The sequence below is a fragment of the Podarcis filfolensis genome (genome assembly GCF_964270895.1).
Source record: "Podarcis filfolensis genome assembly, chromosome: 13".
Lineage (NCBI taxonomy): Eukaryota > Metazoa > Chordata > Lepidosauria > Squamata > Lacertidae > Podarcis > Podarcis filfolensis.
In genome coordinates, this window is record NC_139615.1 from 47,748,749 (window position 1) to 47,771,222 (window position 22,474).

Here is a 22,474-nt window from a genome sequence, read left to right on the forward strand (position 1 = left end):
GGCTGGCCCCCGTGTGGATACCCCTTCACCTTCCCCCCTGTATGGTGACAGTAATGACCTGTGGAATACTGGGTGCAGTTTCATGTGGTTCGGTAACCGGAGTCTGAAAGCCACTGGGTTGACCTGTGGGATGACCTCAAATGGTCCCAATCTTTTGGGTCTCAATTTCTTGCAACTACCCTTGAACGGCAACCCTTGGGTTGATAACCAGACCCGACTCCCCACCCTAATTGTTTCACCTTCCCTTCTGCTCTTGTCTGCCTGCCTCTTATATTCTTCTTTGGCCCTTTCTAAGTTGTGTTGGAGTTGACGATGGATCGCTTCCATTTCTTCTACAAAAAGTTCAGCGGCCGGAACACTCCATCTCTCTCCTCCTTCCCCTGGAAACGCCCTGGGGTGGCACCCATAATTAGCCAAAAAGGGGCTCATCCCGGTGGACACATTCTCTGCATTATTGTAAGCAAATTCTGCTAGTGCCAACTTTTCGACCCAATCGTTTTCTCTGTCATTGAAATAACACCTCAGGTATTGTTGAAGGATACCGTTTGCCCTCTCCGCCTGCCCATTGGTCTCAGGGTGCCTGGCAGTCGAAAAGTTGACCTCTATGTGCAACAAGCTCATAAGCTTCCTCCAGAATCTGGACGTGAACTGTTTCCCTCTGTCGGAAACCAGCCTCAAGGGGGCGCCATGCAGCCTAAAAATATGTTCTACAAACAATTTTGCTGTCTCTTCCGCCGTGACTGCATGTGAGCAAGCTACAAAGTGACCCATCTTAGTTAACTGGTCTACTACTACTAGTATGGCGGTTTTCCCCTGGGATTTGGGCAGATCAGTCATAAAATCTATCGACACCGCCTCCCACGGTCGTTCTGGTGTGGGTAACGGTTCTAAATACCCCGCTGGTGCCCGCCTTTCTCCTTTGGCTCTCTGGCATTGGTCACACCTTCTCACATACTCCCGTACATCCTCCCTCACCTTGGGCCACCAAAACTCCCTGGTCACCAACCACATGGTCTTGTGTTGCCCAAAATGCCCCGCTGTGGGATTGTCGTGCAGCTGTTTGAGTACTCTCCCCCTCAATTCCCCTTCGGGTATATATAGCGCCCCTTTGTAATACAATGCCCCGTTTCTTTCTTCAAAACCTCCGGGATCTTCTCCCTCTCCCCTTAAACCTCTGAGCTTATCCTGGGCGTACTCATCATTTACCGTTCCCTCTACCAGTTCTCTTTGCCCCACCCAGGCCGCACCACACACCCAGTGGTCCTCTGGGATAATATGTCTCTCTTCTGGCGCTCCCTCCCCCTCCAAATATTCAGGTTTGCGAGAGAGAGCGTCCGCTCTGATGTTTTCTGGGCCTGGCACATAGCAGATTTCAAAATGGAATTTGGAGAACTCCTGGGCCCATCTCACTTGTCGTTGGTTGAGCACTCGTGCCGTTCTCCAATACTCCAAATTCTTGTGGTCCGTACATACTTGTACCTTATGCTGTGCACCAATTAGTAAGTGTCTCCATCTCCGGAACGCTTCGTGAATGGCGAGTAGTTCTCGGTCATATACCGTGTAGTTCCTCTCGGATTTGTTCAGCTTACGCGAAAAGAAGGCACACGGTCTCCATTCCGACTTATTGCTCCCTGGCTGAAGCAGCACCGCCCCCACCGCGCGGTCTGAGGCATCAGTTTCCACTCTCATGGGTTTTTGTAAATCCACATGCAGGAGCTGTTCTTCCGAAGCGAATGCCCTTTTCAATTCCTCAAAAGCGTGCTCCGCCTCCGCCGTCCAAACGAATTTCTTCTTGCTGCTCAGACAGTCCGTGATGGGAGCCGTTAAGTGGGCAAAGTTCTTGATGAATTTCCGGTAAAAGTTCCCAAACCCTAAGAACCTTTGCACATCTTTTTTCGTTTTTGGTGTCTTCCATTCCAGCACCGCCTGTACCTTGCCTGGATCCATGGCTAATCCCTTGTCTGATAGGCGGTACCCCAGGAATTCCACCTCCTTGGTGTGGAACTGACACTTCTCCAGTTTCACCCACAACTGGTTTGCTTGCAGCCGGCTCAGCACTTCCCTGACATCCTTTACATGCTGCTCCTCATTCTCTGAATATATCAGCACATCATCGAGAAAGGCCACGCAATTCTTGTAGAGCAAAGGTCCCAGTACATGGTTCATGAGCGATTGAAAACAGGCGGAGCCTGCTTGTAATCCAAAGGGCATAACGAGATATTCGAAAGCCCCTAGGGGGGTGAACATCGTTGTCTTCCATTCATCCCCCTTCTTTATTCGTATCAGGTTGTACGCTCCTCTCAGGTCCAGTTTCGTGAATATCTTTCCCTTCCTCACCCTGGTCAAAATGTCATCAATTCTGGGCATGGGGAAAGTCACTGGTTCTGACACGGCATTTAGCCGCCGGTAGTCCACGATCAATCTCGGTTTATCCGTGTGTTTTTTGTCCACAAAAAACACTGGGCTGCCCCCCACCGCTCTGGACTCTCTGATGAAACCTCTCTTCAGGTTTTTGTCAATAAACTCCCTCAACTCCTGCATTTCCCTGTCTGACATGGCGTACAGCTTGCCCACGGGGAGCTGGGCCCCAGGGACCAGGTTAATTTGGCAGTCAAAGTCTCTATGCGGTGGTAGTTTATCTGCTTCCCTTTCGCTGAAGACCTTGCTCAGGTCAGCGTATTGTTTGGGCACCTTCCCTTTGTCCGCCACTTCCATCCCTGCTAGGGAGGCTTTTGCCCCTTCTGGCACCTTTCCCTCTTTGCAGTGTTCCAAGCAATGTGCCGACCCAAAGGAGACCACTCTCTGATGCCAGCCCACTAGCGGGTCATGCAACGCTAGCCAGCTCATTCCCAAAATGACTGGCGCCCCTCCCAGGGTGGCTACATTGAACGCTATCCTTTCAGTGTGCCTTGCCACCCTCATAACCATTGGGACGGTCTGTAGGCTAACTTCTCCCCCCAACAGCTCCCTCCCATCGATCGTGGTGACCTGCAGGGGGTTGCTTAAAGGGAGTGTCTGTATCTGGTGTTCAGCTGCAAACTCCTTGCTCATAAAATTACAGGAGCTGCCTGAGTCCAACAGCGCCTTGGTCTTTAGTGGGTATCCGTTTGCCAGCTCTAGCAGCACCTCTATTACTAGAGCTGGTCTTGGAGGTTCCGGAGTGGGCACTTTTACTGCTCCTTGGCCTGTCTGCAGTGCCCTGACAGCGGCAGACAGGCCTTGGCTTTTACTGGCCCCTGGACTTCCTCCTCCTTCCCCCCAACAGCTCCCGCCATCCCTTGCCATTCCTTTCTTTGTGGGCAGACTCTGGCAAAGTGACCTGGCTGCTGGCAGAGGTAACATTTCTTGGCGCTCTTTCCCTCCTTCTTCCTCCCTTCACTGGGATTTGAAACTGCGCGCGCGCGCGCTGTTCCAACTTCCATCGGCTCTCCGGGCGGGAAACTGGGTTCTGGAATCTCTGGAATGCGGAAATCCCTCCAACGCTCTCCTTTCCCCTCCCGCTTCTCCAAGGCTCTTGCCTCCTGGCGCGCTCCAATGGTCAGCGCTGATTTGGTCAGCTGGTCCATAGACTCCGCCCTGGGCGCCCGAGAAAGTTCGTCTTTCACCGCCGAAGAAAGCCCCTCTTCAAAGAGCATTTGAATGGGTTCCGCCGATAGGTCCCACCCCAATTTATGTATCAACATTGTAAACTCAGTCCAGTACTCACGAACCGATCGGCTCCCCTGTTTGCAAGCCATCAATTGTCTGCGCACCAGTCCCTGTTCAATCTCGCTGGAAAACATCAAATCCATGGCGCGAAAAAACTTCCTCGCGTCCTTCAGCATGTCACTATTCCCTGCCATCAGGGGCCGGACCCAGTCTCTCGCCCCCCCTTCGAGATGGCCAATCACAAACGCCACTCGCGATGCCTCATCGGGAAAGTCGTTAAACTGCAGTTCAAGAGCATACTGCATCTCTGTCCTAAAGGCTTGGTAGTTCCTGGGGTCCCCCCCAAACTTCTGCACCATTCCTGGCATCTTTCTTGCTAGTGTAGCGCCTTTTGCCTTTTCCGCATCCTGCGCCCTCCTTTCTTCTAGCCTCGCCGTTTGCATTGCTAGCTGGAGTTCCAAAACTCTGCACCTTTCTTCCAGAGTTGGACCTTCTCCAGCTCCTGCTGCTCCTCCGGCTCCAGCTGGGTTGCTCATGATGCCTCTCTGCACAAGCTGCTTTCAGGGACTGTCCGATTGCTGTGATGGGATGGTGAGCTGCTTGTGCGTAAAATCCTGATCCCTCAGAGTTTGGCTAAGTTCCCAAACCTCTGTCTGTGATGGAGCTCCTTAAGCATGGCTCCATCAATCGCTCGTTGAATCGGACAGTGGGCGTTTACGGAACTTCTTCCAGCATAAAAGCTCCTTGACGGAAACGCGTCTTCTGGACTCTCGGCGTGACAGTTTCCGCCGAGGAGTGGGTGTGCCTACGGGAGGTCCTGAAACCTCTCCACTGTTCCCGCTTGAAGTATCTCTGAGCTCTCCCTCCGACTCACTTTCCCTTGTAACTCCACTTCTCCCCCTGCTGGTCCCCTCCTCCGCTGAGTGGTCTCTCTCACCCTCCATGAGCCCTTTCACCTCCTTCGTCTCAGATGACAGTTCCCTGACAGGCAGAATTGCGGCTATAAAGATGAATGTATTGCCAAAAATGTTATTTTTGTTTCAATCTTTGCAAATTTTGGATAAGATGGATTGTTTCAAGAAGTGGCAGAGAGACATTTCTAGATTTGTCTGGCAGGGCAAGAAGCCCAGAATAAAATTTAAAATACTAACTGATGCAAAAGAAAGAGGTGGATTTGCCCTGCCAGACCTTAAACTTTATTATGAATCGGCCGCATTTTGCTGGCTGAAAGAATGGCTGCTTCTTGAGAACACAGACATTTTGGATTTAGAAGGTTTTAACAATGTCTTTGGGTGGCATGCATATTTGTGGTACGACAAGGTTAAAGCACATAAAGCATTCAAAAACCATATTGTCAGGAAAGCATTGTTCAATGTCTGGATAAGATACAAAGACTTATTGGAAAACAAAACCCCAAGGTGGTTGTCACCAATGGAAGCAAAGGCTCAAAAAAAGCTCAATATGGAGGCCAAATGGCCGAAATATTGGGAAATATTGGAACAAGAAGGAGACAAACTGAAATTGCAGAGTTTTGAGAAATTAAAAGATAAAGTGCGAGATTGGCTTCATTATTATCAAATAAGAGAGGCCTATAATTTGGACAAAAAAATTGGCTTCCAGGTGGGAAAATCAAAATTGGAAACAGAACTGTTAGATCCCAAAACTAAGATACTTTCAAGAATGTATAACTTGCTGTTAAAATGGAATACGCAGGATGAAACGGTTAAATCTGCAATGATTAAATGGGCACAGGATATCGGCCATAACATCATGTTTGCTGACTGGGAACAGTTGTGGACCACAGGTATGAAATTTACGGCATGTAATGCCTTAAGAGAGAATATTATGAAAATGATATACAGGTGGTACATGACCCCAGTCAAGCTTGCAAAAATATATCATTTGCCCGATAATAAATGTTGGAAATGTAAAGAAACTGAAGGTACATTCTTTCACCTTTGGTGGACGTGCCCAAGAATTAAGGCTTTCTGGGAAATGATCTATAATGAATTGAAAAAGGTATTTAAATATACCTTCCTGAAGAAACCAGAGGCCTTCCTTCTGGGCATTGTCGGCCAATTGGTGCCAAAGAAGGACATAACTTTCTTTATGTATGCAACAACAGCAGCAAGAATACTTATTGCGAAGTATTGGAAGACACAAGATCTACCCACCCTGGAAGAGTGGCAGATGAAGGTGATGGACTATATGGAATTGGCAGAAATGACTGGCAGAATCCGAGACCTGGGAGAAGAGTTGGTGGAGGAAGACTGGAAGAAATTTAAAGACTATCTTCAGAAATATTGTAAAATTAATGAATGTTAAAATTATGTTCGGATTGGCAATAAGTGGTATTTAGCAACAAAAGTTAATAAGAATATGCAAAAATGAATTGATAAATGGATGAAAAGATAGAGTCATAATATGTTAGGATATAGAGCTAAGAAGATAATGATAGAGGGCAAGGATTTGCTGAATTGATTATGTAAATGGGAATGCAAAAAGGGGAGGTGTGAGGAGGTCAAGGAAACAAGCAAATGAGCTTAAAAACATTAAAAAAGGGATTTGTTTTTTGTATTTTTCTATTTTTTCTTTTTTATGTATTTTTAAATTTTTCTTTTTCTTGGTTTTTCTTTTATTCTGTAAACCTTTGTTTTTTGTAAAACTCTAATAAATATCTTTAAAAAAAAATAGAAAAAGGGGGGGGAAGCGAAAAAAAATCGCAAGACTCGCAAGCCGTTTTCATCTTGCGAAGCAAGCCCATAGGGAAATTCATCTTGCGAAGCGCATCGAAAAACGGAAAACCCTTTCGTCTAGCGAGTTTTTCGTCTTGCGAGGCATTCGTCTTGTGGGGCACCACTGTATATAGATATAGATATAATAGATATAGATATAGATATAGATATAGATATAGATATAGATATAGATATAGATATAGATATATAGATATATATAGATAGATAGATATAGATATAGATGTAGATATAGATATAGATATATAGATAGAGATAGAGATATAGATATAGGTGATATAGATATAGATAGATATAGATATAGATATAGATATAGATATAGATGATATAGATAGATATAGATATAGATATAGATATAGATATAGATATAGATATAGATATAGATATAGATATAGTATGTGTATGTGTATGCGTGAAGTTAAATCTGTAATGACATTAATGAATTTCATTAATAAAAGACACAATGGCAAAAAGAAAAAGGGGGGAAAACGAAGAAGAAAGTTCTGATCTGGCTCGCAATGCAAAAGGAGATTCTGTACATGCACACACAAAGGAGCATCAGGCTGCTTTTGCAAGTGCAAATACATATTCATCAAGGAAATGGCACAAAAAATGAAAGTGTCTCCCTTCTTAGTTCGCCGGTCTTGGGAGAGTATATGCAAAAGTGTGTGTGTGTGTGTGTGTGTGTGTGTGAGAGAGAGAGAGAGAGAGAGAGAGTTCCACATTCAATTTTTTACCCTCCCTCACGTTCTGCCCATACATACCAGAAACACAAGGGCAGAAATAGTAACTTGCTTGTTCCCAAATGCTAGAAAACAAAATGAAAACATAATTAGGACTCAGCTATACAGCTGCAATTAAAATGTTTTAAGTGTGTTGTAAGGTGCATTATACAAATGTGGCACTAGATGGCGATGGTGATCTATGGCAAATTCAATATATTTTTTCAAAACGTTTTTTTAAAAAAAGCATTTTCACAACGTTTTTTATATGTGTCTAGATTCCACCTTAGTCTTACATATAATGTGAAGCCTACTTAAGCCTTTTTTGATGTTGTTATATAGTGAATAGGCCTTGTTCTCCTTAGAAGCCTCATCTTTAGACATCTCTGGAGTTTTTTTTATGTCTTTCTCTCCTTATGAAGCAATGCCTCACAAACTCAGGCAGGAACCAAATTCATTTTCCATGTTGCCTAGCTATGAAACTTCTATTGCTATGTCTCCTTATAGAGAAGACTATTATACTGCCACGGGTTTCCAAAAGGAGGTTGCATATTTCAGAAAAACTATTTTGGAGCAAAAATATTAATTTGTTAGAAATCTGACAGTCACCCCAGAATTTAAATTAGACTCCAGATTGGATCAAGTCCCGCAGACCCTGAATCACAGTGATGGCATCCCTATAGCATCCCATAGTGATGACATCGGTCCAGTATACCTGAAGGAGCGTCTCCACCCCCATCATTCTGCCCGGACACTGAGGTTCAGTGCCAAGGGCCTTCTGGTGGTTCCCTCACTTCGAGAAGCCAATTTACAGGGAACCAGGCAGAGGGCCTTCTTGGTAGTGGCACCCGCCCTGTGGAACACCCTCCCACCAGATGTCAAAGAGAAAAATAACTACCAAACTTTTAGAAGACATCTGAAGGCAGCCCTGTTTAGGGAAGCTTTTAATGTTTAATAAGTTATTGTATTTTTGTGTTTTGTTGGAAGCCGCCCAGAGTGGCTGGGGAAACCCAGCCAGATGGGTGGGGTATAAATAATAAATTATTATTATTATTATTAATAACATGCCAGGGCCTGGCGGTGCCTTTGGTGCCTTTGAACCCTCACCAAAACTGCCCTTCCTCAATCATGCAACTTAAGAAATGGAGAGGGGTCCAAGCAATTCCATGACAGAGACTGAAGTCTGAGATGCTACAACAAAGCTCTGAATGCAATGGTATACACTCAATGAAGTTTTTAGCAGAGCTGAGTTCTCTTCATTTCTCGGTTCCTCAGAAGCTGTGGTGAAATACTGTCTTTAGCACATCTTAGGAGGGTCTACTCTGGATCTGATTGAGAATCTGATTAGTTTTAAAACTAGAACAGCATAGAGGGGGCTAGCTGAACCTCTCCCCCCCCCCCGGTGTATTAGTTTACTATAATATGCAAGGCATATGAACAGCCTCCCGCTTTTATAATAAAGTGGTACAATCCAGAATTTGTGGGACATCAATGCAATCTCTCTCCATGTCTCTGCATGGCTCCTGCATGTTTTGCTCCAAGGGACAGAAAACGCTGTCAGCATCTTATGAAAATATATTGATTTCCATGTATAAGGTCTCCTAAAGGTAAAGGTAAAGGGACCCCTGACCATTAGGTCTAGTCGTGACCGACTCTGGGGTTGCGGTGCTCATCTCACTTTATTGGCCGAGGGAGCTGGTGTACAGTTTCCGGGTCATGTGGCCAGCATGACTAAGCCACGTCTGGCAAACCAGAGCAGCGCACGGAAAAACCATTTTCCTTCCCGCCAGAGTGGTACCTACTTATCTACTTGCACTCTGACGTGCTTTCGAACTGCTAGGTTGGCAGGAGCAGGGACCGAGCAACGGGAGCTCACCCCATCATGGGGATTCAAACCACCAACCTTCTGATCGGAAAGCCCTAGGCTCTGTGGTTTAACCCACAGCGCCACCCACGTCCCTTACTCAGAAGTACTCCCTATTAAACTCAGTGGAGCTTACTGCTAAGTGGATGGAGTTAGTAACGGAGGCATTTGTCTCCTCTTTTTGTGTGGGGGTGGGGAATGGGCTGTAATATGGTGCATAGTCTTGCTTCGCCGCATTGTGCACAATCTCAATGCAAGTTATATGAACTGTGGTTTAACCCACAGTGCCACCCACGTCCCCATAAGGTCTCCTAGTTCACAACTAATTTTGCCCTTGGGGGCTTGTTGTGATGGGAGAAAGTTATACCCCAACTACAATATGGTCTGAAATCATCCTCTGTCAATGCTCTGGAGTGGGGAATTGAAGCCACTCTGATTCTCTCCTCAGCACAGGGACAGTATTTTTTACTAACCCTTCACTGGGTTGGAGTCTAAAGCTAGACCTCTGCATTCCTTCCCTCCTTTCCCGTCTAATATCTGAAATCTTGCTAGAAATTTCCATCCTGTTTTGGTATGGAATTCTGAAATCCTGACTCAAAAAAAGGAAAAACAGCCCCTAATAATAATACTAATACTTTTTTATTTATACCCCACTCTTCCCAGTTTAAAAACAGGGCTCAGGGCAGCTAACAGCAGATACAAAACATTGATTAAAATGCAACTTAAAAACAGCATAAAATACAATAAAAAATACAGCATCAATATCAATAAAAATCAAAAAATCAGGGGTCTTTTTTGGGGGGGGGGGGGACAAACAAACAAACAAACAGAAAACCCCAATCAGTAGACATTGAATGATCACCAGGGCTAACTGGCCAAGTTGGCCCTAGTAGGGCCAGCAAGGAGACCAGGGAAGAATTTAAATGTGGGGTCCCAGAAAGGGTTTCTTCATAGAAAAGGAAAGGGAAAAGGGAATAGAGGATCAGGCTAATTCAAATTGAAGGCCAGGCAGAATAGGTCTGTCCTACAGGCCCTGCGGAAGGAGATCAAGTCCTGCAGGGCCCTAGTCTTGTGGGACAGAGCATTCCACCAGGTTGGAGCCATCACTGAAAAAGCCCTGGCCCTGGTGGAGGATAGTCTGGCTTCCTTAGAGCCTGGGACCTTTAATCTATTATTATTCATGGACCTTAAGGTCCTCTGAATGACATACCAGGAGAGGCGGTACCGTATGTAAGAGGGTCCTAGGCCACAAACTCTATAGGCCAATTCATGTAGCGCGAGACAAGTTTCTAGTGCAACACGTGCCCTTTGCATTACTTACATGGAGGAGTGTACTGTGGGTGATTGATGTAGTAAGCAAGCCAAGACGTGAACCCCCAGTAAAAAGTGCAACCCTGCAATGAGACCATAGAGATAATGAAAGGATATACCAAAATGAACTACTGTCTCCACAATAGTTGGCACAATGGGGTCAACAGATCCCTACCAGATACACACATCTGTTTATTGGATAGTGATGCTCTGGCAACTGGTTGTCAGGGACTGCACATCGGAGGAGGAATGGTGGAGACCACACACCCCCTTTCTCCTGAACCTTCCCGAGAAGAGGAGAACAGTATAGATCAGGCTTACTCAGCCTCGGCCCTCCATATGTTTTTGGCCTACAACTCCCATGATCCCTAGCTAGCAGGACCAGTGGTCAGGGTTGATGGGAATTGTAGTCTCAAAATATCTGGAGGGCTGAGGTTGAGGAAGCCTGGTATAGATTTACAATGGTGGTTTGCAGAGGGTCACAGCTCAGAGATAGAAGAAGGGCAAAACTGGGAAATAATGGGAGAAGCAGAGCAGGAACAGCCAGCTGACACGTTATCACTAGAGAGCATTCTAGACCTACCTTCTCCCAGAACCAGGTGGTCAATGAAAGTAGGATAGCAGAGAGACCAGAGGCAATTGTCCCTAAGCAGACACCATAAGGGGGCTGTGGGCTGTTGATGACTGAGAAGTGAAGAGGGGAAGAGATTACTTGGAGTAATGCCATTACCCAAGAGATGACATTTCTACGTCTCTCTGTGTGAAAATGGAATAAAAGACCTTGGTAAGAGCTTCTTGTCTTTCCGTTACTGGCAGCCTGCCATGAGGGAGGGGGAGCAGATTCCCTGAAGCCTGACTCTGCTGCCCTTACTTTGTGACAAGTCCTTTCCAGTAGAGAGGTCTTCTCCTGGCTCCTTGTTGTTGTTTAGTCATTTAGTCATGTCCAACTCTTTGTGATCCCATGGACCAGAGCACTCCAGGCACTCCTGTCTTCCACTGCCTGTAGGAGTTTTGTCAAATCCATGTTGGTCGCTTCTATAACACTGTCCAGCCATCTCGTCCTCTGACGTCTCCTTCTCCTTGTCCCCTCAATCTTACCCAATATCAGAGTTTTCTCCAGAGAGTCTTCTCTTCTCATGAGGTGGCCAAAGTTTCAGCCCTCCCTAACTTACAGTGCTCCAAACGTTTTGGACAGCAACTCTCATCAGCACCAGCCAGCATGGCCAATTGGGAGCTGTAGCCCAACAACACCTGAAGGGCACCAGGTTGGGGAAACCTGCCTTATTCTTACTCAACCCAAGTCTCCCTGAATTTTTCCTCTACTCCATCACATTGCTGCTGAGATTCCCCTCAGGTTTTCCTGTTCTTCTTTGGCTCCCTCAAGCAGTATCAGACATAAACATAAGTCTTCTCCAGTATGGACTGCTCTTTGAACTCTCAGATTCCAGAGTCTGCCCCATAATTTCCATTAAGTCACATACCCCATATATGTCCACTTGACCACTTTGATCTGCAGAACTGGTCCTGTTACATGTGCCACATAATACTTGTTCCGCACTTGTAAGAAATCAATATTTTATTATGGCAGCACCTACACTTTTGGTTTAGTAAAAGGCGGCCCAGGCACGTCGAAGGTTGGCATATGTTTTAATCTTTTTAGGCTTTTTAGTTTAGGTCAAAGAGGGCCTTCTCTGTGGATGCTCCCAGACTTTGGAACTCAGTCATTAGAGAAGTTAGACTGGATCTCTCCTGGCTGTCTTTCTGATGGAAGGTGAAGGCTTTCTTGTTCCACCAGGATTTTGGGAACTGACTGCTTTTAATGAAGGGGCTGGTGCCATGCTGTTTTTATTGTGATTATTTGTATGTTCTTAATATATTTTTATGTGCATATATACAGTTTTAATTGTATCCATGTTTAATTGTTTTTTAATCTTTGGTTTCCCCCCTAAATTTTTAGCTGTTTTTGTTTTAATCTTTAAACTGCCTTGAGTCCCTGTCAGGGGGAAAAGTGGGGTATACGGTAAATAATATTATAACAATAATAATATACTGTTGGTTTTAATTATATTTTTAATGTTTTTACATGTTTTTAACAGTCATATTGATAATTTTAATGTTGTGCTTTTATAAACCACTCAGGAGTTTTATTATAATCTGGTAGTATTTAAATTTTGCCAAGTAGATAAAATACTCAACAGAGGAGCAAGAATTGTCGTAACTATTCTCCTTTTCAAGAAAATGCACTTTTAAAGTTTGCCTAGCAACAGCAGAGGCTGAGAAACAGTCCCCATTGTGATGTCATAATGCTTTGCAGCCAACTCAGTCTCTGCTGATCAACACCCAGCTATTCAGTTGGATGTGCAATCTCTTTGATAACGCTGCTGTCACCTGTTGTGCCACAAAACCCTGCCAAGCTCTTAAAGTGAACAAGATGACGCCTTTTACAGATGAGAGGAAAATGAAGACTCTGTTTCTCCTACCACTGTTACTGAGCCAGGCTTTCACTATATCACTCCTTATCGAGTCCCCTGTCACTTTTCTGCAAGCCATAACAACCTTGCTATGACAGCTGGTACAGCAGACCTTTTGAGGGTGAGAAGCTTGCAGTCCTCGTTTTGGTGGGGAATGGAGATGGCATCTTTCTCCATCTCCCAGGCTGCCTCAGAAGGGGATGGAGTGGTGAAGAGCAGAAGGCGGAGCACAGAATCCAAGGAGAGGGGTCCCTAGATCTGAGTGAAAGGAGAGGCCTTGGAAGGTACGTAGTCTAGAGTGCATCATATATTGTAGGAGGAAACTCCCTGGGCTGGAAGGCAAGGATATACGGGAGGAGGACATGAAGGCATCTATGTACTCCTCAGAGTATGGATTGAATCTCCTTTCCTTTGCTGGCTCAACCCTAATGGGAGAAAACATCCTCTCAGAGGGCACTTCAGCTGGGACCCAAAAAGGTACCAGACAAGCCTCAAGCACTGCATCAATTTAGCTAGTGGAATATTTTTAAGGATAACTATACAATAAAGAAAAATTTAGAGGTGTGGGGAAGGATGAACTATCATTATTGCGAAGGATATCGGTAATTAAAATTAATGTATTGCCAAAAATGTTGTTTTTCCAATCTATACCGTTGATCAGCAATGCAGGTCACTTCAGAGAATGGCAAAAAGATATTACCAGATTTATCTGGCAGGGGAAGAAGCCAAAAATAAAATATAAATTGCTGATAGACTCTAAAGACAGAGGTGGATTCTCCCTACTGGATTTAAGATTATATTATGAGGCATCCTGTCTATGCTGGCTAAGGGAATGGATATTATTTTTAAAAATACTGATGTTTTAGACATTGAATGTCATGATAATAGATGTAGTTAGCATGCATATTTGTGGTATGAGAAAGTTAAAGTACATAGAGCTTTTTAATATCATGTACTAAGAAAATCTGTTTATGAAGTATGGGAAAGATATAAAAATCTATTAGAACTAAAAAACACCATGGTGGCTGTCCCCACTGGAAGTGATATCTTTTAAAAAACCCACTGAATATGAGAAATGACTGGGGAACGTATAAAGAACTGTTAATGGAAGTAGAACACCAACTGAAATTGAAGAGGTTTGAGGATATAAGATAATTATTAATTGACTGGTTACAATACCATCAATTAAATTATATATTTAAGATCGACAAAAAGAATTGCTTTGTATGAAACCTTTAAATTTGAAAAAGAGCTGTTAGGGAACAAAACAAATTTGCTTTCAAAAATGTACAAATTAATATTAGAATGGCATAAAAAAGAGGAACTGGTTAAATCAGTAATGATACACTGAGCGAGAGATTTTGGGTATAATATACAATTTACAGAATGGGAGAAGCTATGGGATTGAGATTTGAAATTTACAGCATGCTATACGCTGAAAGAAATTTATATGAAAATATCGTATTGTTGGTATTTCTAGTAAATTAGCAAAAATGTACAAAACAGGGTCAAATACATGTTGGAAATGTAAGGAAAAGTAAGGCACCTTTTATCATATGTGGTTGACATTTAAGGTAGTAAAAGAATTTTGGGAAATGATATACAATGAACTGAAAAAAAATTGTTTAAAATAACCATTTCCACCCCCTTTTTTTAAAAAAAGCCCAAAGCTTTTCTTTTAGGAATTCTAGGCGCTGAAATCCCAAGGGAGCCAAAAAGACTATTTATGTATGTGACCACAGCTGCTTGGCCCAGAGATGGGAAGAAGATAAAGTCCCTACCAGAGAAGAACGGCAGATTGAGTTGATGGATTATACCGAATTGGCAAAAATGACCGGAAGAATCAGAAACCTGGAAGTTCAAAATTTTAATAAGGAATGGGGAAAATACATACTTTACCTTAAAAACCATTGTAAATAACTAAAATCATTGGTAGGATTGGAATAACACTTGTTTAATGTTGAATTTTGGATATAATGGAGATGCAAAAGATTTGGATTGATATAAAAGATGCAGGAGGAAAGGGTTAATATAAGGACCCACAAAGGGGAGGAAGGAAGTTCAGGAGATTCCTTGGAATTTTGTTTTTATATTGATTGTTGGATAATTGATTGTAAAATTTTAAAACCTGAAAAACTATTTTTTTAAAAAATTAAAAGTTAAAGGTGCCCAGCACAAAAGATATTGGATTTACCCCCCCCAAAAAGGAAAAAAGCTAGTGATTCTCACCCCACGCCCCCCCCCCCCAATGGAAAACGTCTCCTAACCTGGAATCCCTGCTCTTATAAGTGTCTGGAGACGTATGCAACAACAGCAGCAAGAATACTTATTGCAAAGTATTGGAAGACACAAGAGCTACCCACCCTGGAAGAGTGGCAGATGAAGGTGACGGATTATATGGAATTGGCGGAAATGACTGGCAGAATCCGAGACCTGGGAGAAGAGTTGGTGGAAGAAGACTGGAAGAAATTTAAGGACTATCTTCAGAAATACTGTAAAATTAATGAATGTTAAAATGATGTTGGATTGAAAATAAGTGGCATTAGCAACAAAGTTAATAAGAATATGCAAAAATGAATTGGTAATGGATGAAAATATAGAGTTATAATATGTTAAGATACAGAGTTAAGATAAACGAAAGAGGGTAAGGATTTGCTGATTTGATTATTTAAATGGGAATACAAAAAGGGGAGGTGTGAGGAGGCCAAGGAAATAAGTTGATGAGTTTAAAGTTACAAAAAAAGGATTTGTTTTTAATTCTTTTTTAGCTATTTGTCTTTTGTATTTTGTATTTTCTTTTTTTTCATGTATTTTTCTATGTTCTTTTTTTGTACCTTTTTCTTTTTATATGACCTTTTTTCATTTTGTAAACTTATGTTTTCGTAAAACTTCCATAAATATCTTTTTTAAAAAAAAAAAAAAAGTGTCTGGAGACTGGTTGCAGTTACTGGTGAACTTTTTCAGACACATCTCTCCCAACCGTAATATGGGAATAGGAGTAGCGGCCTGACTTTTGGGGTTGTTGTAACCATCACCGAGATAATGTTCCTAAAGCAATGGAGTGGCAGCAGACTGACTGGGAAAGAAGAGAGATGCCTGAGGGCATCAACACCAGACAGGTGAGTTGTGTGGCAAGGCCCCGGGCCCTGCAGTTTCCCTAGAAACAAACGCACAGACACGAATATGTTGGGTTAATGGGATAAATTAGGCCACAACATTATCGGTTATAGATGTGAGCGGTTTGGCTTAGGTAACTGGGTGAAGCAAGACTATATCCTGACTCCTGCCTGTCTGCAGGAAGTCTCGAGGGTCAACCACAATAGGGGGAGCCCTATGATATACATCAATTAAGAGCACCCTCAGGTTCACCGTTGGGGTCATGGCATGGCCCTAGCCCACGCCCAGCCTTCGGACAGGAACCACAACCCCGGATCCCTTTAACGGGATACCCCTCCCATGACAAGGCTTACCCAATGCCTAAAGTTGTGACGATTGCTGCTAGGTTGGCAAAAACCAAATGGCTGGTGCCAATTTGCCAAGCGGAAAAATTCCTACCCAGCCCCGACAACCAGGTGACTGACATTAGTCATAGCACATATTCACTTATTCATTCATTCATTTGTCTGCAATATTTACTGTATAGGCTGCTCTGCAACAAAGTTCTCAGAGTGGCTTTTCTCAATCAGTTCTACGGTACAATATGTTACAGATGAAAATCACCTTGATCATATTTTTCAGGGGAGTGTGCCCTTCCGAAATCTTATGCACAAAGAGTGTCTCCAGTAGATGTCTGGCATAGTGTAAACAATGACAGAAGCAGGCCAGGCTGCAGAAATTAGAAAGAGAAGGAAGTAAAGGTTAAAAAAACCCAACCAAAAAATTAATTGCAGTGTTTGATGTAGCCATCTTTAAATCTCACCTACTCTCCCATTAACTCAATAGGTTATCTTAGGGAAGCCATCCACAATCTGCATTGTATAGGTCAGGAATGTCCAACTCGCAAGAGACAGTGATCTACTCAAAGTATTAAAATACTGGCAGCGATCTACCCATTGTCATTGCCAGCCAAAGTTTTTGAGCTTTTTTTTAAGGGGAGGCAAAACAGAGGTGGTGGGACTTTTGCAAACGGTCCCACGATCGACCATGATCTACCAGTGTGCCAGTGTAGTGTAGTGGTTAAGAGCGGTAGATTCGTAATCTGGTGAACCGGGTCCGTGTCCCTGCTCCTCCACATGCAGCTGCTGGGTGACCTTGGGCTAGTCACACTTCTCTGCAGTCTCTCAGCCTCACTCACCTCACAGAGTGTTTGTTGTGGGGGAGGAAGGGAAAGGAGAATGTTAGCTGCTTTGAGACTCCTTAGGGTAGTGATAAAGCGGGATATCAAATCCAAACTCCTCTTCTTCTTCTTCTACCACTGACGCCCCACGATTGACCGGTAGATGGCGATCAACCTGTTGGACATGCCTGGTACAGTCATACCTTTTGTCACGTTTGCTTCATGATACGTTTTTTCAGGTTGCGTCCCACGGCGACCCGGAAGTTACTTCCTGGTTTTGCCACCCGTGCATGTGCAGACATGCAAAATGACATCATGCACATGAGCAGAAGTGGGAAATCGCGACCCGCACGTGTGCAGATGCGCAGACGTGGGTTGTGTTCCTTTCAGGTTGCGAACGGGCCTCTGGAACGGATCCCGTTCGCAACCAGAGGTACCACTGTATAGGTTAAATATTCCTCAAGATCTAAAAAGCCCACCAATCCAGACCTCACCCTCCTTGAACCTTTCTAAAAGGGAAAGAGTATGCACTAGAAACCTCATATCGTAAAGTCTGGTTCCCCCTTATGGTGTTAGGGTTGTACGGCATGTATGAGGAACATATTGGCTTATGTGCTCCTTCCAGGGTAGAAGGCTGCATCTTGTTATTCTGTAGATCCATAGAAAGTCATGTTCATTGCCATTTCCAAAAAAACTGATTCATACATGTCGCCATGTATGACTTTGCTTCTGCTTGGGGGACGTTTAGGATTTATATGACCCAACAATCTCATCGTTGGCACATTCCCACTAAATATGAGTTAATTTGCCAAAATTCATGATTATTTGATGTTTGGTATAAATGTGAACCTTGTTTTCCACCATGGAATATATTTTCATTATCTTGTAGTTTTTATTCTTCTTGCTTTTATGACTGCTTTTGTGATTACTTTTAGCTTGAAGTTTGCTTGTAATTATATGCCTATGTTTAAAAGTGGGGGGGGGTGTCTAAAAAACCTGCATAAGCTTATGGGCTCAGGCTTTTCCTTTACAAATATCACCCAGCATAAAATTCATAAATAAATACAGATTTGAAGGGTGCATGTGTTTGTGAATGACATGGCTAACCCATTCATGAATCCACTGCTTTTTTTCTTTTTTTAAAAAAATGTTTAGGGGTACTCTCATTCCGTCCGAGACTCAGGATACACCTGACAGGAAATGAGGCCGTCATCGGGGGTTGCAGCAACGGAACTGACGAATCACCGTGCTCTTCAACACAACTGATGATTCACCATGCTAGAGAAGAAATTAAAATTTTATTTTTTTTAGTTTCTTCTCCCGTTAGATTCCGCGGGTGGTGCTGTGGGTTAAACCACAGAGCCTAGGACTTGCCGATCAGAAGGTCGGCGGTTCGAATCCTCATGACAGGGTGAGCTCCCGTTGTTCGGTCCCAGCTCCTGCCAACCTAGCAGTTCGAAAGCACGTCAAAGTGCAAGTAGATAAATAGGTACCGCTCCGGCAGGAAGGTAAACGGTGTTTCCGTGCGCTGCTCTGGTTCACCAGAAGCGGCTTAGTCATGCTGGCCACATGACTTGGAAGCTGTACACCGGCTCCCTCGGCCAGTAAAGCAAGATGAGCGCCACAACCCCAGAGTCGGTCGCGACTGGACCTAATAGTCAGGGGTCTTTTTAACTTTACCCGTTAGATTCACAAAATGTTGAGGGGTATGCGTATCCCTGCGTACCCCCAGGAAAAAAAGCACTGGATGATTCAGATTGAGGCAACCATGGTAGACCACCTCCACTATACTTAATTCACTCACATTTTTGTCTGTCTTTGCTCTAAGAAGGCATCATCACATTATACCATCCTTGAGCACAGACCATTCTTACTCACTGAACTACAGGATGGCGTAGACTTCTTGCGCTCTCCTTTGCATCGTAAATACTTGAGAGGCGAAGGTAAAAGAGCAGATAGATTAGAAGAGGCCCGGTATATTCGGTTAGAAAAACCTGGAAGAAGAAGAAGAAAGAAAAAAGGTCATCTGAAGCTAATGGGATCATAGAGTGATATTTTCCTGTGCAGCCTTAATATCATCTGGCAAATGCCAAATGGCTGGGGTATAAATAATAACATTATTATTATTATGGAATGGGACGTCCCTATTTTCATTGGAAGGTATGCCTGCATGCAAAGTCAACAAGTCTTTTTAAGTTCACCTTTAGTTTTCATGGGGAATAGTTGGGTAAATTCAGGATGTTGCTCTTAGTATATAAAGCCCTTGAACCAGTTTACAATAATAATAATAATAATAATAATAATAATAATAATAATAATAATAATAATAATTTATTTATATCCCGGCCTCCCCAGCCAAAGCCGGGCTCAAAGCGACTAACATCATGCAAGTAAGACAATGCATAAAAACAAGTGATCAATAAATTAAGATACATCCCACAATTAATTCAAACAAATTAAAATAAAAACTGGACAAGTGGCAATCTTCAGGTTAAAATTAAAGGCAGTTACCAACTGTTTCCACTGATATTATAAGCACCTGTGAGCTGGCCTTACTCCTTACTCATTGCCTTACTCCTTATATACCCAATCAATCACTTCAGTTTGTGTTGACATTATTCAGAATGAATAGTGTCCCTTCCATTCCATATTTACAAGGAATCAGTCCTCTGCTTTCACTCTTTGAAATTCTCCAGTTTTCAGGGCCTGCTAAGAAACTTTTTTGTTTCGGCAAGCCTACCCAGATACATAGTTTCAACATGGAGTTTTAACATGGAATTATATAGACTCATAAGATTGTAAAGTTGGAAGAGACAATGAGGGTCATCTAGTCCAACCCCTTGCAATGCCGGAATTTTTTGCCCAATGTGGGGCTCAAACCCACGACCATGAGAGTCTCATGCTCTACTGACTGAGCTATCCCGGGGATTGACGTATATCTGTTTTAAAACTGCATTTATTTCTATTTTCATGTCAATTAGTTTGAAACAGTTTATTCTATTGCTATTTTAGTTAATATTAAAAGCAGTGTTATATATAAATTGCTTACAGGGTTTTGCTGATTAAGTCGTAATTGAATTTTGTCAGATATATAAATAAAAATAAATACTGTGGTAAGAACATGTTTGTTTATTGATGCATTTTACATAACAATACATCCATTATAGGGACGCGGATGGCGCTGTGGGTTAAACCACAGAGCCTAGGTCTTGCCGATCAGAAGGTTGGCGGTTCGAATCCCCGCAATGGGGTGAGCTCCCGTTGCTCAGTCCCTGCTCCTGCCAACCTAGCGGTTCAAAAGCACGTCAAAGTGCAAGTAGATAAATAGGGACCGCTCCGGCGGGAAGGTAAACAGAGTTTCCGTGCGCTGCTCTGGTTCGCCAGAAGCAGCTTAGTCATGCTGGCCACATGACCCGGAAGCCGTACGCCGGCTCCCTCGGCCAATAAAGTGAGATAAGCGCCGCAATCCCAGAGTCGGTCACGACTGGACCTAATGGTCAGGGGTCCCTTTACCTTTACCTTACATCCGTTATACAGTTATCATCCTTTATCCTACACTCTTTGGCTTCCCCACACACGCCTCCATGGAATCTTATTTAATCCTTGTTGAGCTGTATCTCCTTGATTACTCCCCCCTTTCCTGATTTTCACTACTGCTCATGTATCTGGCCCTACTTGGAAATTTATATGGTTATTTCCTTCTTTAAGTAGTCTCCAAAGTAGTCCCACTCCTCTTCTATCGCAGACTTATCCTGATTTCTTTATCTATGCAGTCGACATGGTTCATTCCACATATTCTATTAGCATATTCTGCCAGTCTACTTTCGTAGGACTATTTTGGTCCTTCCCTTCTTTAGCATATGCGCCGCCGGGGTGCAAAGATCTGCCCAGCGCCCTCAAATTTAGCTTAGCCCCCAAATTAACTTTTATTATGCTTATGTCAGACACCACGCTTATGCCTTATCTCTTGTTTATGAAAGAAGGGAGGAAAAAGAAACAATTTTTTTTATTTGCTCATTTATTTACAATACACTTATACTTAAGTATACAACACCACCACACTTAAACTTACAAGTATTGTTTAGGCACCTGCTTAGGAGAAACATCAGTCGTGTCAAAGGTGCTGCTGACCCTGCTGCCACATAGCACCTCAATACAATACGTAACATAATATTTTGATTTAAGAGTTAATTTCGCGTGCATGGCACTGTTGAGTCTGACAAGCGCCGCCATTGTGAATGACAAGTCTTAGGTAAATGAGCGCACAAAGTTGAAAGTCCTTTAGCGAAACAGTAGGTATACATTTCGGTAATACAGTGGTGCCTCTGGACGCGAACGGGATCTGTTCCAGAGCCCCGTTCATATCCTGAAGCGAACGCAACCCACGTCTGCGCGTGTGCGCGGGTCGCGATTCGCCGCTTCCGCTCATGCGCGTGATGTCATTCTGACTGTCTGTGCATGCGTGTCACCACAGTGCACAACCCGCAAATACTCATCCCAAAGCTACTTTAATCCTAGGTATGACTGTACCTAGGTATATATGTTCCATTCTTAAGGAAATCAGCCCTGAGTGCTCACTGGAAGGACAGATCCTGAAGCTGAGGCTCCAATACTTTGGCCACCTCATGACAAAGAGAAGACTCCCTGGAAAAGACCCTGATGTTAGGAAAGATGGAGGGCACAAGGAGAAGGGGACGGCAGAGGACGATATGGTTGGAGAGTGTTCTCGAAGCTACCAGCATGAGTTTAACCAAACTGCGGGAGGCAGTGGAAGACAGGAGTGCCTGGCGTGTGCTGGTCCATGGGGTCATGAAGAGTCAGACACGACTAAATGACTAAACAACAACAACAACAAAAGGTATATATGTATTTTGTTTTTTTAGCTTGATCAAAATGATTTATTATTTCATTACAGGTAGATAGTTAAGAGCTTAGGCAGCTTCAGCGGCGGGTGCCCCCCAGAATTCGGCGCCCGGGTGCCTCGCACCCCTTGCACCCCCAGGTAAAGACAGCCCTGGTCTTTCCACCTTTGAGCATAAATTATTCTGGCCGGTGCCGTTGCGTAGAGAAAGACACTGAGTGCTTTCTTGGGTATTTCACCCTCTATTATACTCAATAGGAACATGCTGTGGCATCTGTCTATCTTGGATTACAATGGAAGAGTACACCTTTGGGGGGTGAAGTCGAACTCTCATAATTGCTGCCTCCTGTGTTGTTTTTGCTGCATTAGAAGCACCAAAGTGACCTTTCTGGGGCACAAGCCTGGGCAGTGTGTGTGGAGGTCCTGGGCTACCCAGACAACAAGACGCCCTTCTCAGCCTTTTCTGGTGTGGTCCAAAGGAAAGCAGAGCCATACATTTGGCACCAGGTTGGCCGCAGGAGTTGCCAGAAGGAGACATACAAGATGCCATCCAACCTTCTTAGGGACT

The 22,474-nt window shown here is 43.7% G+C and overlaps 1 protein-coding gene across 1 annotated transcript in view; it reads right to left on the reverse strand.

The window, feature by feature from the left end:
* TECRL (trans-2,3-enoyl-CoA reductase like) overlaps nucleotides 1-22,474 on the reverse strand; it is a 51,510-nt gene that overhangs the window by 16,821 nt on the left and 12,215 nt on the right. The window contains exons 5-8 of the mRNA XM_083583430.1: nucleotides 18,924-19,039; nucleotides 16,490-16,595; nucleotides 10,309-10,381; nucleotides 7,166-7,209 (exon numbers count right to left, since the gene is read on the reverse strand). Coding sequence (XP_083439556.1) covers nucleotides 7,166-7,209; nucleotides 10,309-10,381; nucleotides 16,490-16,595; nucleotides 18,924-19,039 — 339 coding nt within the window. The remainder of the gene's footprint in view (nucleotides 1-7,165; nucleotides 7,210-10,308; nucleotides 10,382-16,489; nucleotides 16,596-18,923; nucleotides 19,040-22,474) is intronic.